General features: G+C 39.0%; 1 protein-coding gene across 4 annotated transcripts in view; it reads right to left on the minus strand.

Moving 5' to 3' along the window:
* RABGAP1 (RAB GTPase activating protein 1) overlaps nucleotides 1-16,627 on the minus strand; it is a 153,091-nt gene extending 136,464 nt beyond the window's left edge. The window contains exons 1-2 of one of the 4 annotated variants that reach the window (XM_059142079.1): nucleotides 16,538-16,627; nucleotides 358-557 (exon numbers count right to left, since the gene is read on the minus strand). In XM_059142079.1, the coding sequence (XP_058998062.1) occupies nucleotides 358-507 (150 nt within the window). In that variant the 5' untranslated portion in view covers nucleotides 508-557; nucleotides 16,538-16,627. Of the gene's footprint in view, nucleotides 1-357; nucleotides 558-16,537 lie in introns of those variants that run through there. The other 3 variants (XM_059142081.1, XM_059142083.1, XM_059142080.1) reach the window with 3 other exon arrangements.
* Nucleotides 16,628-16,996: the final 369 nt, after the last annotated feature.

Raw genomic sequence — 16,996 nt, forward strand, 5'->3', positions numbered from 1 at the left:
TTACACTGCTGACCTGCCCTTGCTTTTACACTACATATGCCAGAACCAGAAGAAATAATCATCTCTAATTTAATGAGAAAATAAAACCAATACTAAGGTCATAAATATTTCTACTATGACCACTAGTTTTCACAATTGGGGTACTGGAAGACTTAGAAGCTAATCAAATTGAAAATCCTTAATCAAATATAAATTCATCACCATCACTAATTATAAATAAAAGACTTTACTATTAAAAAAGTTAGGACACTATTTCCCTTTTTTTAGTTGCACTCCATATACCTTCCTATTATAGGCCAAGTTTTGCAATGAGCCTAGCAAGGCTAAGCAAAGGAATCTTAGGTTATGGAGTTTTACCTTGAGTCCTGTTTTCTCGTCATCACTTCCATTATTTGTAGATGGTGTCTCATCTCCTTGCCTGGAAACCAAGACAAAATCTTCACTATTAAGAGTAGAAACAGAGTCTGAGGAGACACTGATTTTTCCAACAGAAGCCTTGTCATCCATGACTCAAGAATGAAGCTCAACTCATGAATGATTAAATATTCTAAAAATGCCTGAAAAACAAAAACCATAAAGATACTCATATAGAATGTCTGCCAGATATTCAGTTATGCTCTAATTCTTACAAAATACATAAGGAAAAACTTAAAAAAATACTTTCAAAATCTCTTCCCAAGACTTTCACTACTTACAACTTAGGCTTTCTATTCCAGATAATAAAGGAATTTGATGCTATTCAGGGCCAAGATATTTCAGATTAAAAAACAAATAAATGAAACAGATTCCCTTGAGAATAACTTCCTACCTACAGTGATTTTTTTTTTTTTGGCATATGTTACGACTCTATTGTTAGACCTCAAAAACTATTATAAAGTACTAAACTTCTGTTTTCTACCCTTTGATTTGTAAATCTATACACATAAATGAAATTGAAAGCACACAGGACAATAACTAAAGTTTTTCTAATGTTACTGATCCTTGAATTTAAAATATTAGTAAGATGCTTTTAAGAAATAAAATTTCATATTCACACTCAAATAAATTCAAGACAGAGCAAATTCCTTACATAGCAAGAAATCAGAAATCCATTAAAAACTCAAATCTTCCCATCCCATGGTTTCTTAGAATTCAACTCAACATGAACATTATCAGTAAGTTTCATGCCAAAAATTCCCAGCAAGAAGTATAAAAATATGTCACTTATGAAAAGCCACTCAATTATTTATGGACTACTGGAAAAAACTTAAACTCATTCACCATTCAAAAACCTGGTTCTGAATACTTTATGGCAATGTTCCCATTTAGTTGCCAAAACAGCAACAAACAATGCAACATACTCAGAAAGCTGTAACCAATAAACAGTAGCTCTCGCTCTGTGCTCATCTTGTACCCCAAAGAGGTAAAAGTGCTGAGAGTCTATTTAATCTCTCCAATTAACAAATCCTGATTTATGCTTTGTGTTTTTAACTGAACATATATTTATTGAGCATACACCATGTGCCAAGCACTACTTTCCCTTCAAAGGCTCAAAACTAAACACCTGGCAGCAGGAATTACACAATCCCTGAGTATAACCATTAAACAGACAAGAAAATGGCAACCCCAAAAGAAGGTAATTTACCTAGGCATAACTAAGGATGGAACCCTTACTTCTACTACTTACTGCTTCCTATTTAAACTAATTTCCTTGTTTAAATGGCTATCATAGCTTTATATTTCATAGGACTAAATTTAGATGTATACTGTGGCATTCAAAGACACTTTAAAATGTATTTTTTGAAAACTTTCTCTAATGTAGTTTTGCTTCATCCATTCAGGCAATACTCACTAAGTGTCTAGTATATAAAGAATAATACATGGTAAATGAGAGAAAATAGAATCTTGCTCCAAAGGAATGTACAGAACAGAGGCACAATGAACAGGTTACGAGGTACTGATTTAGGGTAAAGAAAACTATGGGAACATGTTTAGAGAAGGACCTAGACACTAAAAGTTAAGGAATATATTCACCTGAAACTAGTAGAATATTGTATGTCAATTATACTTCCAATAAAAAAAAGAAATTATTAGAAGAGGTAATGTCCTTACTAAAGATATATACTTTTTTTTTAAGATTTTATTTGCTTATTTGACAGAGAGAGAGACAGCAAGAGACAGAACACAAGCAGCAGGAGTTGGAGAGTGGGAAGCAGGCTTCCCGCTGAGCAGAGAGCCAGATGCGGGACTTGATCCCAGGACACTAGGATCATGACCTGAGCCGAAGGCAGACGCTTAATGACTGAGCTACCCAGGCGCCCCAAGATAGATACTTTAATAAATACCCATGTATTTGCCCTTATTGGATCCTCTTACTAAAGTGGTTTCCTTGCTTTTGTACTCCATCAACTCCAACTCATCAATTCATGATCTAACTCCTTTTCCTAGTAGCCTGCCAATCCTCATCCCAGAACCAAGTAAACTGCTTGCCTTATTTCTGCTCCTCTAACATTTTACATTTTTATAGCACGTATTATGATGTATTACAATTTGATGGTAACTGCCTCTTAATTTAATCTTCACATCATTTATTACACAGATAAGGAGATTGAGACCTAGACTGAGGTGTAACTTGTTCAAGATAATGGCTGTAATGTAAGGTGGTTAGAGGCAAAGGCAAAAATTTAACCCAGTTATCTGTTATTCCAGAAGCTATGCTCTTTCTGTCAGATTATGATACCTTCCCAATGCCACGAATCTGGGCCCAGTCCCAAAACACTCAGTATTGGGTAAAGAAATCTTTATCTTTTGTAGAACATGCTCATACTTCAGGCAAGGCTCTTCATGCTTAATTGGATTTCCATTCTTTTAAATTGTGATTAATAGCAGAATGCCTCAGAAAGTTCTCTAAAGCTATGATCTGAGACACTGACTACTTTCTATAATACTGTAGACTCAAAAAATAATATACTTTGGTATTTAAACACTACGGAACTGAGAAGACTTGGCCGACTCCAAGTTCAACCTATTTCCTTTGAGGAGGTGATAGGAAAATACACTTTATAAAATACTATTTGTTTTGGCACCTGTAAAAAAACTGAATCACTAAGTGGGGATGAGGTTTATCAAAACATGAAGTAGTACAGGAAAAGTTAAACAAGACTCCCCTCCTCTGGCCTCCACAATAAAGAGGTATCCCAGAGCGCCTGGGTGGCTCAGTGGGTTACGCCGCTGCCTTCGGCTCAGGTCATGATCTCAGGGCCCTGGGATCAAGTCCCGCATCGGGCTCTCTGCTCAGCGGGGAGCCTGCTTCCTCCTCTCTCTCTGCCTGCCTCTCTGTCTACTTGCGGTCTCTCTCTGTCAAATAAATAAATAAAATCTTAAAAAAAAAAAAAAAAAAAAGCAGTATCCCAGAACCTGGTGTACTCCTGGCAAAGCTATATTTGCAACCTCTCTGGAGACCACGAGGAGTAACTGTTTTATTTTTAATCCCTACTTTTATCATTTACCAAAAGAAGTCCCTACTGTAATCCTTCATCCTTCAGACTGCAACTCTAGGTCTAAACCTCATGGATAATTAAAATAAGCTTTTTCCTCCAAACATCCTGCACCACCAGCTCTCTTCCTACTTCTCCTTATAATATCCATCACCATTTGACACACTTTATGTTTTTATCATTTGTTTTTAAATATCATGTAAGCTAGAACCTAAGTCCCACCAGGACAGAGATGTGTCTGTTTCATTAACTGCTGTACCTTAGCACCTGAACAGTGCCTGGCTCCATCCCAGGACACTAGCACATAGTAGGCGCTCAAATACCTGCTAAAAAATTAGGATAAATGGTAAATAAAGATGGAAAAGAACAAGAGCCACCCAATGAAAAGGTAAGATCATCTACTGACTGACAGAACACATGTCACATTTTTGACAGTAAAGCACACAATTAAGAGCTGGAAAAACCTAAGTTAGAATACTGGCTGTACTCCCTAATAGTGTGAGCTTTGTCATAATGAGCCTTAGTTTCCACAAGTGAAAATGATGTACTATGTAGCTTACAAAACTACTGTAAAAATTACTAAGGAAAATATGTACACCTTATTTATTAACACACGAAAAACAGTATAAGCACCCAGTAGTTACAGCTTTTTTTTTTTTTAAGATTTTATTTATTTGACAGAGAGAGATCACAAGTAGGCAGAGAGGCAGGCAGAGAGAGAGAGAGGAGGAAGCAGGCTCCCTGCTGAGTAGAGAGCCCGATGCAGGACTCGATCCTAGGACCCCGAGATCATGACCTGAGCCGAAGGCAGCGGCTTAATCCACTGAGCCACCCAGGTGCCCCTAGTTACAGCTTTTTAAGCTAACTTCCAGTTTTAAAAGAATTAACAACTATCAGAGCACCTGGGTGGCTCAGTCAAGTGTCTGCCCTCAGCTTAGGTCATGATTTCAGGGTCTTGGGATGGAGCCCTGCGTTGGGCTCCCTGGCTAAGCAAGGAGTCAGCTTCTCTTTCTCTCTCTGGCACATCCCCCACCCACCCTGTGCCCTCTGTCTCAAAATGTTCAATAAAGTCTTAAAAAAAAAAAAAAGAATTAAATTAACAAGTATCAACTGATTAAGGTAATTCAGTTTCAGAAACAATACTAGGACAAAAATACATAGCTTTCTTATTTTCTACATTCTAATTTCTTTGTATCTAAATAAATGTGAAGGAATACTCTAAATAAAAAATGTTTTACCTTTATATGATACTTTACAGATTACTAAAACATACACATTCTTAATCTCATTTTACCACGTAACAATTCTAAAAGGTAGACAGAATAAGGATTTTTATCCCATTTTAATAAGATAATATACATACATGGATCCTGGTATAGGTAGGCACTAGTTATTTCCTTCTTTTAAACAAGTGACAACCTGGACCCTAGCATATCTAGTTACCAACAGCACCAGATTGGTGAGTCAAGTTCAAGGATGTTTCCTTCTCTATCACCTTTAAAAAGTCACTTAAAATGATAGGTGATTTTGTTTACGCAGCCTCCAGCATCAAACCCAAAAGTTCAACTGTTAAGTTTTTCAGAACTTCTTTTACTACTTTTACCCTTATTAACATATAAAAGATCCTTAGAGATTTTCTGATTGAAGATTAGGCCCATGGGGGAACCTAGCTGGCTTAGTAAGTAGACAGGGTTGGTCAGGGTCGTGAGTTTGAGCCCCATGTTGGGCACAGAAATTTAATAAAAAATTATTTTTAAAAGGGGTGCCTGGGGACACCTGGATGGCTCAGTCAGTTAAGTGCCTGCCTTCAGCATGGGTCATGATCTCAGGGTCCTGGGTTTGAATCCCACATCAGGCTCCCTGCTCAGTGGAGAGTCTGCTTCTCCCTCTGCTGCAGCGCCCCCTGCTTGTGCATTCTCTCTCTTCTGACAAATAAATAAAAACGCTATAAAAAAAAAAAAAAAATGAAGGGAGGGCACCTGGGTGGCTTAGTGGGTTAAAGTCTCTGCCTTCTGCTCAGGTCATGATCTCAGGGTCCTGGGATCGAGCCCCACATCAGGCTCTCTGCTCAGCAGGGAGCCTGCTTCCTCCCAATCCCCTGCCTGCCTCCCTGCCTACTTGTGATCTCTGTCAAATAAATAAATAAAAATCTTAAAAATAAAAAAATTGGGGGTGCCTGGGATGGTTCAGTTGGTTAAGCAGCTGCCTTCAGCTCAGGTCATGATCCCAGGGTGCTGGGATCGAGCCCCACATTGGGCTCCCTGCTCAGTGGACAGCCTGCTTCTCCCTCATTCTGCTTGCCACTCTGCCTATTTGTGCACTTTCTATTTCTGTCAAATAAATAAAATCTTTAGAAATTTTTTAAAAAATTAAAAATTTAAAAATTACAAAATAAAAAGGGGCACCTGAGTAACTCAGTGAACTGAGCAACCACCTCTTGATTTTGGCTCAAGTCATGATCTCAGGGTTATGGGATTGAGTCCTGAGTCACGTTCCATGTTGGGCAATGAGTTAGCCTGGAATTCTCTCTCCCCCTTTCCCTCTGCCTGCTGCTCTCCCAGCTAGTACGCTCTCTCTCAAATAAATCTTTTTTTTTTCCCCGATGGGTAGTTTATTTTATTCTTTTGTTGGACTGATCCTTTTTTAAAAATTAACATAGAATGTATTATTTGTTTCAGGGGTACAAGTCTGAAACTCATCAGCCTTACACAATTCACAGCGCTCACCGTAACAGATACCCTCCCCAATGCCCATCACCCCACCTCCCCATCCTTCCCATCCTCCTCCCCTCCAGCAACCCTCAGTTGGTTTCCTGAGACTAAAGAGTCTTTTACGGTTTTTCTCCCTTCCTGATCCCACCTTGTTTCTTTTTTCCCCTCCCTTCCCCCCCACAAAGCCCCATCCTGCCTCTAAATTCCTCATATCAGAGAGATCATATGATAATTGTCTTTCTCTGATTGACTTAATTCATTTAGCATGATACCCTCTGGTTCCATCCATGTTGTTGCAAATAGCAAGATTCTGTGGTTATGATGGCTGCATAGTATTCCACTGTATATATATATACCACATCATCTTTATCCGTTCATCTGTTGATGGACAGATAGGTTCTTTCCATAGTTTGGCTATTGTGGACATTGCTGCGATAAACATTCGGGTGCACGTGCCCCTTCAGATCACTACATTTGTATCTTTAGGGCAAATACCCAGTAGGATAGTTGCTGGGTCATAGGGTAGGTAGCCCTATTTTCAACGCAAATAAATCTTTTCAAAATAATTTTTTAAAAAGAAAGAAAATTAGTCTCATGATATCAAAACTCTTTACAAACTTTTAGCCTAAATTTACTGTTCTGTGCCCTAAGTGACAATTTATACTTAACTATACTTCTGCAAAGATCATGGCAAATAATGCACCTCAGTCTTGTCAAAAGAAGATCATGTTCATTCTCAATCTCCTCTTTCTTAGAGACCCAGCTAATGGGGAGTAAAATGGAAAGGAAATGGGGCACTTGGGTGGCCCAGTCAGTAAAGCATCTGCCTTTGGCTCAGATCATAATCCCAGGGTCCTGGAATCAAGTCCCACATCTGGCTTTCTGCTCAGTGGGAAGTCTACTTTTCTCTCTCTCTCCCTCCATCTGCCCTCCCCACTGCTTGTTCTCTTTCTCTCAAATAAATAAAATCTTTAAAAAAAAGAAGAAAAGAACTGCCCATGATAAAGTTTCTTTTGATAGTCCTTCAATAGCAGTGGGCTCCTGGGCAATCAGTGTTTACTTTTTAAAAACTCGTTTTTTGGACAAAGTACTATCAGATACTAACATTCAGAGGAGTAATATAAACAGCAAACTTGCAGTGACATGAATTTGCTTATGTGCAATTAGTAGAAGCAAAAATCACCTCCCAATAAGTGACCTACCTAACTCAATAAAAGAGGTGTGAGTGATACTTGTAATTGAACTTGACATGCTTGAGACAAAATGTGCTAGTTCCCAGCCACTATTCCAGGGCTCTAATTCATCTTTATTTCCTTGAAACTCTTTCCTCCCAAAGTAATATTAACCGCCTCCACACCACTTTCATGAGGACACTCCAGTCGAAGAGAAGTCTCTCTCTCAAAAATCTGGCTCCTCCATCTCTCACCAACCCTTATCGAACCTCCTCTTTTTAAAACTTAATTTAAAGCCTCATCTGTGGGGGCACCTGGTGGCTCAAGTCAGTTGAGCATCTGCCTTCGGTTCAGGTCATGCTCTCAGGAGTCCTGCGACTGAACTCCATGTTGGGCTCCCTGCTCAGCAGGGAGTCTGCTTCTTTCTATCCCTCTACCCCTCCACCAACTCCTTCTCTCTCATGTGCTAATAAAGAAAGTCTTTAAAAACACACACATGCGCGCGCGCGCACACACACACACACACACACACACACAAAACACCTCATCTGTGGCCCTGAGTATTTTACTCTCTGAGTCATTTTTTTAAAACTTTTTTTTAAAAAAAGATTTTATTTATTTATCTGACACAGAGAGATCACAAATAGGCAGAGAGGCAGGCGGGGGGGAGGGGAAGCAGGCTCCCTGCTGAGGACCCAGGACCCTGGGATCACGACCTGAGCCAAAGGCAGAGGCTTTAACCCACTGAGCCGCCCAGGGAGAGAGAGAATCTTAAGCAGGCTCCATGCCCAGCACGGAGCCCGACGAGATCACGACCTAAACTGAAATCAAGAGCCAGACACTCAACCAAATGAGCCGCCCAGGTGCCCCTGTGTTTTCCTTTCTATTTTGTATTAAGTGTCTGACATGTGCCAGGCACTATGTATAATGTTATGGTGAGGAATAATAGGTAGTCTTTACCTAGGATAGGCTTACAGTGGTACAGAAAATGGACAGATGAGCAGGAAATTATAATATAGTGCTTGGTATAATAGAGGTATGCAAAGGATGTTGTGAGAATACACAGGACAGTTCTGCTACATGTATTCATGACCATCTCAAAATCAATTTCATGTAAACCTCTGTCAACCACACAAACATATTCTTTCTTCCTCATAGGTTCCTTATCCTGGTTAACAACTACTGATCCAAGACAGAGATGTTCTCCCCTGGAACACTAATAGATTTTGGTTCTAAAACACCCCAATCTTATTCTCCGACATGCTTCATGTCACTGACTCATGAGTACCCTATTCTCTTTCAACTAAAACATAAATTTACTTTCCTAGACTCTCCCTATGGGGCTCCTGGGTGGCTCAGTTGGCTAAGCAACTGGCTTCAGCTCAGGTCATGATCCCAGGGTCCTGGGATCGAGCCACACATCAGGCTTCTTACTCAGCAGGGAACCTGCTTCTCCCTCTCCCTGCTACTCCGCCTGCTTGTGCGCTCTCTCTTTCTCTCTCTCTGTCAAATAAAATAATAATAATAATAATAATCTACACTTTTCCTAGTCATTGATTATCAAGTATCTAAAATTTAGATCTGATCATATATCCCACCCTTTCCTCAAAACCTTTGACTGCCCCTGACTGAAAACAGAATAAAACCCCAACTCTCATTAGTCTTCAAAACAGGGAAACAGTCTATCATTCTAGTCTTATTTCCTTCTATCTAACCATACCAGAAATGCACCAAATATGTCATACATTTTTATGCTTTCAAGCCTTTGCCCATGTTGTTTGCTAATCTAGGAACAGGTCTCCATTTCCCCAGGTAGTTCTTCTCCCTCACCAGCAATCTTATGTTACAATCAAATATCCAAACTCCCCCTTTCCTTTCTGCAATATTCATTATTTCTCTCAAGGGCTCCCTAAGGCTTTTGCTTGCTTTTTAATTCTATCACAAAATTATAGCATTTATCACACAGTAGAATAATATTATACCTCTTCCCTACTCCAACACATTGGTTGATCATTTTATTCCAGAAACAATTACTAAATAAAAACCACTACAGTAAACACTGGGAATACAATGAGCACAGACAGTCCCTGTGAACTATTTGTGGACTGGGATCTTGGGTTTTATTCGTATTATCTTTATATCCTTGTTTACTAACAGCCTTACATAAATTTGGTTGAATAATACTCTTTAATCAGTGTTTAACTGGTAGGAGGACAGATGACAAATATGCTACACTATATACATGTGACTTGGGGATATGGATATGGATGGCAACTAGAATGAAGAGACTCAAAAAGACTATCTTTGAGTGTGCCTCGCTGACTCTTCATCAAGTTCCCAACTGTCAAACTCAAAACCAGTTAACACTGAGTCAAAAAATAGATCTTAGATTGCCTTCGGACCAAAACACTCATCACTTCCTTCACAATACCCATCATTTCTGTTGCTCAATCAGCGAGCAAACTGAGTACAGCTTTAGGGAATCTTAAAGGGGATACTTAAGTTATCTTGCTAAATATAAAGAAACAGTAATACTTATTAGTTCCTACTACCAATTATATGGCCAACACGGTACTAAAAAGCTATATAAGCATTATTTCTAATGTTCACATAAACTTGAACAGATACTGACTTCTTATAATGAACTCAGTAGACTCAAGCTGAGACAGGTTCCATAACCTGCTTAAGTTCACGCATAAAACTGTAGGCACCTCTGTCCTTTTCTGGAATGCAGCTCTTCTCCTTGGTGTCCTTATCTCCATTATCTCCCCATTCTAATCCATTCTCTATGTTAGGTACCAGTTGTATCTATCTAAAACATGGATAAGGTTACTCTCTGTTCAGAAAAAGACAAAACAGGAAGGAAGAGAATCAAATCTCAAAGATGCTGTAACAGGCTAATTTCTCTGGGTCTGTAGCACTTTAAAATTAAACAGCATACTAAGAAGTTATTATTATTTTTTTAATCACACTATGTTAATCTCAGCTTTTTTCTTTTTTCCTTGGCTCAGATGTTTTCCTGCACTAGTTTTCACATGAGTTTCTCACAGCCTAGCCCTGGGAAGGGTGGGACAAATTTAACAAAACTCAATGGAAAATCATCCCTTCTTTATAAAAATAAATTCCTTTCCACCACTAGTAATTGCTAAACAATAGATGTGTCTTTCTTGAAGTCTAACTCTGAATTTGGAGGCTGTTTCTTTGAATTATTCTAGTCAGCTAAGAGAACCATATTAATTTAAGCCTTCTGAATAATTTCAACTTAGCTTAGTAAGCCAGAAACAAAAGAAAACAAAACAATCATTTTGGGCCTACAGCAAGTAAAAGCAAGAAAAACCAGGTTATCTAAAAGTCATCATCAGGCAAATTTTAACCTGCAATTCACTTCCTTCAACTATAAAGTGATTGTTTTAGTTCAATTCCAGAAAAATTTAAAAGGATAATTTAATTATAGGAATATAGAAATTTGTAAGACAGAAGGGTTTATATTTAATTTTAAAAAAGATTTTAAAGTTTTAATCTTGTTAAATTGTGGCTAAATATATATTACTATTTTACCCATTTTTAAGTGTACATTTTGTGGCATTAAGTACATTCACATTATTGTGCAACTATCACCACCATCCACCTCTAGAACTCTTTTATCTTCCCCAACTGAAAGTCTATATCCATTAAATACTAACTCCCATTCCTCCAGGCAACAAACACACTATTCTTTCTCTATGAATTTGACCATTTCAGGTACCTCATAAAAATAGCAGAATCACATAATATTTGTCCTTTTGTGGCTGGCTTATTTCATTTGGTATAACGTCTTCAGAGTTCACCTATGTTATAGCATGTGTCCTAATTTCCTTTCTATTTAAGACTGAGTAATATACTATGGAGTATATATACTAAATTTTGTTTATCCATTTGTTGTTCGATACAATTTTTTTTCCTTAAAGATTTATTTATTTCAGGGAAGGGGGGGCCCAATGCAGGGCTCCATCCCAAGACCCTGAGATCATGACCTTAGCTGAAATCAAGAGTCAGATGCCCAACTAACTGAGCCACCCAGGCGTCCTGGTTATACAAGTTTTTAAAGCCCAACTGTTAACATTTTAGGATCTTTAAGGTAAAACTCACAAAATTAGTAAAGGGCCCAAAGAAGACAACTAGTGTTTCCAGAGTTACTTTTCACTTTGTCGTGAGTAACAAAGCTTTAGTAAAGTTAATAGTCTGGTACAATATTTTAAAAAAAATTAACTCCTTGGTCCTTCCTGATGTGACTTAAACAATGTTGTAGCTTCAGTTTTCTCTTATGAGAAAAAAGAGGAATGAACATTTCTATTCTTTCTTCATTGGGAGTAATCAGGAAGAGGGTGGGGAGATGCCAGGTGCTGTCCAATCTTAACCCATGATGTAAGCATAATCAGTTCCATTTCTGTAAATGAAGAAACGGCATCTCAGAGGTATTAAGTAGCTTACCTTTAGTCACACAGTAAGTACAAGACTTGGGATATCTGTGTATTTCTGATTCCAATGTTCACACTCACCCCCTATATCTGACACCTCAAGATGAAGGGTACAGGAGGTTAAGAGTGGAAGAAATGGACATAAAATAATTCATTTAACTCTGAGTTGATTATCTGAATGCAGTACTGCTGACAGCTAAAAGGGGGGAAAATGTAGGTGGTTTCCCTATGTTCCTATGGATATTTCAGGAAACACCACTTTAATTTTTTCCAGAACTCACGGTGTGATGACTTTATGCCACCTCAACACAGTATCTCCAAAACTAAAGATTTAAATTATTCGGATGCCATTTCCACAATAGAAACCTATTTCTGGGAACAATGAAAGTTAGCTCATTCAGAAAGTCAGATTATGTCTGCCCTCCCTAGTATAGATTTGAAGGAAAAAAAAAAAAAGTTTTCTCTTTTTCCTGAACAGATTCCTAAGGCATAATGATTTACATTAGTACTTTATATATCTGGAAGTATGAATTTTTAAAATTTATTTGAGAGAGACAGAAAGTGAGAGAGAGAGCGAGACAGATCACAGAGAGGGAGGAGAGGGACAAACAGGCTCCCGCTGAGCAGGGAGCCCACAGTGGGGCTTGATCCCAGGACCACGGGATCACAACCTAAGCCGAAGGAAGATGCCCAATCAACTGAGCCAACCGGGCACCCTCTTTACTATAACCTCTTTTTTACTTTTAGGGAAAAGTGTGTATCCAAACCACAAATGGTTGGTGGATCCACACTTGTTTTCTGCACCTTCTGATATAAGATGGCCAGAATTACACAAGGCTGATGAACATAGGACAAGTGTGTTGAATAAGGGATGGGCAAACATTTATTACACATTTTCATCACAGTACTGGAATAGACACTGTGTGAGAATATTAAAAAATTCACAAATACTAAGTTCCATAGATGTTTTTAAACCTATCTGAAAAGATTGGTTCTCACAACCAAAAGCAAAAAATTTATAAAGATTTGTTTCTGCTAGGGAATAATTTTTGCAAAGAAGTATTAGCTTTTGAGGTTAGACAGATTTCAGATTTTTCTTCAATTCATAGAGAATTCAACAGGTAACTACAATAAGGATATAACCATTTCTCTTGTATAGATATATCAGATGTCTATTCACAGAAAATGGTGTGTCACAGCAAAAGAGATTTACATGACACGTTCCTACTCTTACATTGCCAGAATCCGTTCATCAGCATCCTCTGAGGGCATAAAACAGTTTATTACCTCTACAATAAAAAACATGAAAATGATTAACTCAAAGCTCTTCTCAGTAGTATTATACAAATCCCCAACATTTAATCCAATTTAGCCTTGCATGCTGTCTCTTAATACCCATGATGATATTTAAAATATGCTCCCCCCAAAAGATTCTGTATATCAATTCCTTTTTCTGATACAAGGGCCATCTTCAAAAAAAAAAAGGGAAAATGAGATTATAACCACAGGTTGTTGGTTGTAATTTCCAAAATGTATAAATAAGGAAATATATGTATAATCTTTATATATTGTATATAAAATTATAAATATATAAAATTATATGTTACATATTTATAACTTTGTATACTTTATACATAAAATATAAATTTTTATATTTATAATTTTAAATATAAATTATAATATACATTTTGTATACCTATAAGTATATATGAAATAATTATTATATTTAATAAATTTTACATATTATATATAAAATAAATTTTTTAAATAGTCAAATTATTGTTAAAGCTTTAGAGTTAGTAACATTTTGTTAAAGTTACCACAGGCTCTAGTTTGCTAATGTACCTAAAGAAATAACAGATTTTAGCATGGAGAAAAACGTATTCCTACAAAGATTAATGGATTCCTAGGAGTGGTGATTTATAACATAAAAAGGTGATGCAACCTTAACTGGAGATCTGAAACAACCATGCGTGGACTCTCATGAGTGATGTGGACCTCCCAATCTGGCAGCACAACCATATATTTAAGAAGATACACCTCCTGCTTCAGAGGGCATGGTAGTATATACTATTTAACGTCAGGTATGAACTTAGAAATAAGGGCTTTATTTTTACATGTGATCCACAAAAAAAGGAATTTGGGGGAAAAGTTAGGCCTCATAAAACTCTACTATGCTGGAAAGGCAATCGTCAAGAGAGTCTCATTGATGACTGCCTCAGAAATACTGGTTGCTTTTAAGAGGGAAACTTCCAGGCTAAATTCTGTAACTAAAGTGTTCGTCATGACTTGCAAACTGTCATATTTGTTCAGTTTCTGTATAGGAAGAGAAACAAAGTTATTACGGTCAATAAGAGTGGTTTTAAGCTTAACCGTCTATCCAGTATTATTTTGACTTAAAAGTTTTCCAAAGAATCAATATCTCTCAGAAACAACGCAGCACAGAAGGTAGAGGGTGGGGGATGGACTGGGTAACCAATCTATGCAAAAAGGAAATAGCTGTTAGGTTGCTGCCCACCGACTTTGAGTCCTTGGCCTTGGATTTTCTTTCTGGGATCTAACTATGGAAAACCAATAAAACAAGGCAGTTGCATACAAAGTACCCAAATGTCATGCCAAACCCTTCTTTAAGTATGTTGGTTAAATCAGCACTTCGATATTTAAGTTCTAACTCTATGAAAGATTATTTATGAGTTCATTTACTCCACATGCTTGAGAAGTCTAATCATATCTGATTACACTGAAAACTACAAAGATATTATGGGTAGCCTACACCAGAACTTCAGCACACCACTGTCTATAAAGACACTCAACAGCAGCACTGATTTAAACTGATTATTTTCTGAAGCCTGTACTCAAAGATCACTTGTTTAATTACTGCAAAATGATGAGACCTTCAAAATAGGCTACACATTAGCTGGAAAGACGGTCAATAACAGTGACTTCTTAAAAAGAATTTGGGCTGGAAAGTTTAACTGGAAATACACTCAAAAGAAAATGACTTCTTCAAAGAATCTGGGCTGTAAAGTTGATATATATTTGGAGGAACTCATGTCTCTTCGTGTAGATAATGTGCACAATGCACTTCTTTCAATATGTAATGTAAAAGGTAGGAAACAGGTGTCTTCACTCTCAGTGTCCCACTAAATTACTACTCAACTCAAATTAAGGACGTGTCAACAGCTAATAAAACACTATTCCAGTAAGTCCAAAAAGCACAAAAGTTGTAGGTTAACTATCCAAACAAACATATGCTTTAACACCAATGACCTAACTTAATCAACAGTAAACTGGGTTATAAAACAGAAAAGAAGTACACTACAACATAGCAATAGTTCAATTTTAATTAGGAATTTGAGTTAACCTGTATTCAAGCTACATGTAAATTTTAAATGTTACTAGTAAATACAAAACAGTCATGGATACAAATCTAATACGATCTGAGATCGATAAAGGAAGAACATAAAGAACGCTTTACCATATTATTAGTTTTTATAAGTAAACTCTACTTAAAAACCTTCAATATATATTAAAATAGCACCTTATACACGTTGAATTGAGGCCAACAGGTCCTTCATTTAAAAGAAGTTTAATGTGTACTTCCTTGGCATTTAACTTTTTTTCAACTTTTCAAACATCAGTTTAATGTGATAAACACAGTGCAATTCACCCTCCATTGTTTTCTTTTTAAATAAACAAAGCAGCTAGAAACAGAAACATTACACTATTCCAGGCACATGTACGGGAACACAGGTGTTTATACGGATGAAAAAAAATCAAATGAATGGTGAAACCATGCCCGATAGTTTTTTTCCCCCTACTAATAAAAACCACAAAAGCCAAAAGATTTCAAATTCAAGTTGGAACACGATTTTAAACTAACGAAGCACTAGTAGCATGATCACTTAACACGGTCTTCTAGCACTTTTGCTTCCACGATAAAGGAGTCTCCGAGAAAGCTTAAATACGGAGATGCCTGTAAAACAGGTGCAGATGCTAACAGTCGTTAGAAGAGCAGGGACCAAAGTAGTACTAGGCAATGGACAGCGAACTCTTACTAGTCTGGGGTTATCCTCTGGCTCAACACCTGAAAAACCCTAAGGGTTGCTGAGAACCAAGACGCAGCAACAAGGTACTGGGAGCAGATACTTAAAGGACATGGGGAGAGCGAGACACTTGAACCGCAGGTGGGAAAATGAGACAGAAAGATCAGTACAAGTTGGCAGGCCAGCAGTAAAAGAAAGCAAGTCTTTCAAATTTGGCGCAGCCCACGAAGCTAGCTTGAGGCCCAAGCCAGCTGAAGTCCTCATCAACTGGTAAGAGGGAGAAACTGAGGCGGAGGGAGCAGCCAGATTCCCAAAAAGGACCTGGCCCCAAATTTGAAAGTCGAGAGACAATCCGGCTTTGCCTGTGGGTCAGAGGGACTGCAGCAAGCCCAGGACTCGGTAGACAGACACCCACCCAGACAGGGGGAACCGGTTTGGGCAGGGGCTGCGAGAGTGCTCCCGCCTGCGCATGCGCCCTCTCCCCTCCGCCACAGCTCCCCCTCCCCCCAATCACGGCTCCCCTCAGAACCCGGCTCGTCGAAGGAGGTGAGCGCAGTCTGGCCGGCCCAGCCCCGCGGGATGAGAACACAGCCGGGCCCCCAGCAGGGACTGTCACAGGTTCCCCCGGGCTTGGTGGATAGGAGGATGGGAGGAGGAGGGGAAACGCGGCCCTACCCGACCCGCCGTCTCCTCCTCCGCCGCCCGCCGTTCGCCGTCCCGGAGGCTCCGCCGCCTGGGCCTCCCCAGCCGCCCTGCCCCCGCCCTCCCCGCCCCCTACTCACGTGAGAACAGCTTCTTCCGCCCTCCGCCCCGCCTCCCGCCCCGCCTCATAGGCCTGCGGAGAAGCCGAACAGCCCCATTGGCCCAGCAGCAGGCGGCGAGGGCGTACTTCCTTTCCTCGAAGCTCCACCTGGGCTTTTTACCCTGCCACGGGAGTCTGCGCCTGCGCCGAGTCTGCACTCCTGAAGGTGGGCTAACGCTGTGCTGTGTGTTTGGACTCGGTCGGGCCGCGGCTGTGACTGCTTCAGGGACTGGAAGCAGGATGACAGGGGACGGGGGAATCAGGCTAGCTAGCACCTGTTAGCGCCTGAAAGGAGGTATCCATGCAAAGACTACTAGTGCTGCAGCAAGAAA

Source organism: Mustela lutreola, chromosome 12 (assembly GCF_030435805.1).
Source record: "Mustela lutreola isolate mMusLut2 chromosome 12, mMusLut2.pri, whole genome shotgun sequence".
Classification (NCBI taxonomy): domain Eukaryota; kingdom Metazoa; phylum Chordata; class Mammalia; order Carnivora; family Mustelidae; genus Mustela; species Mustela lutreola.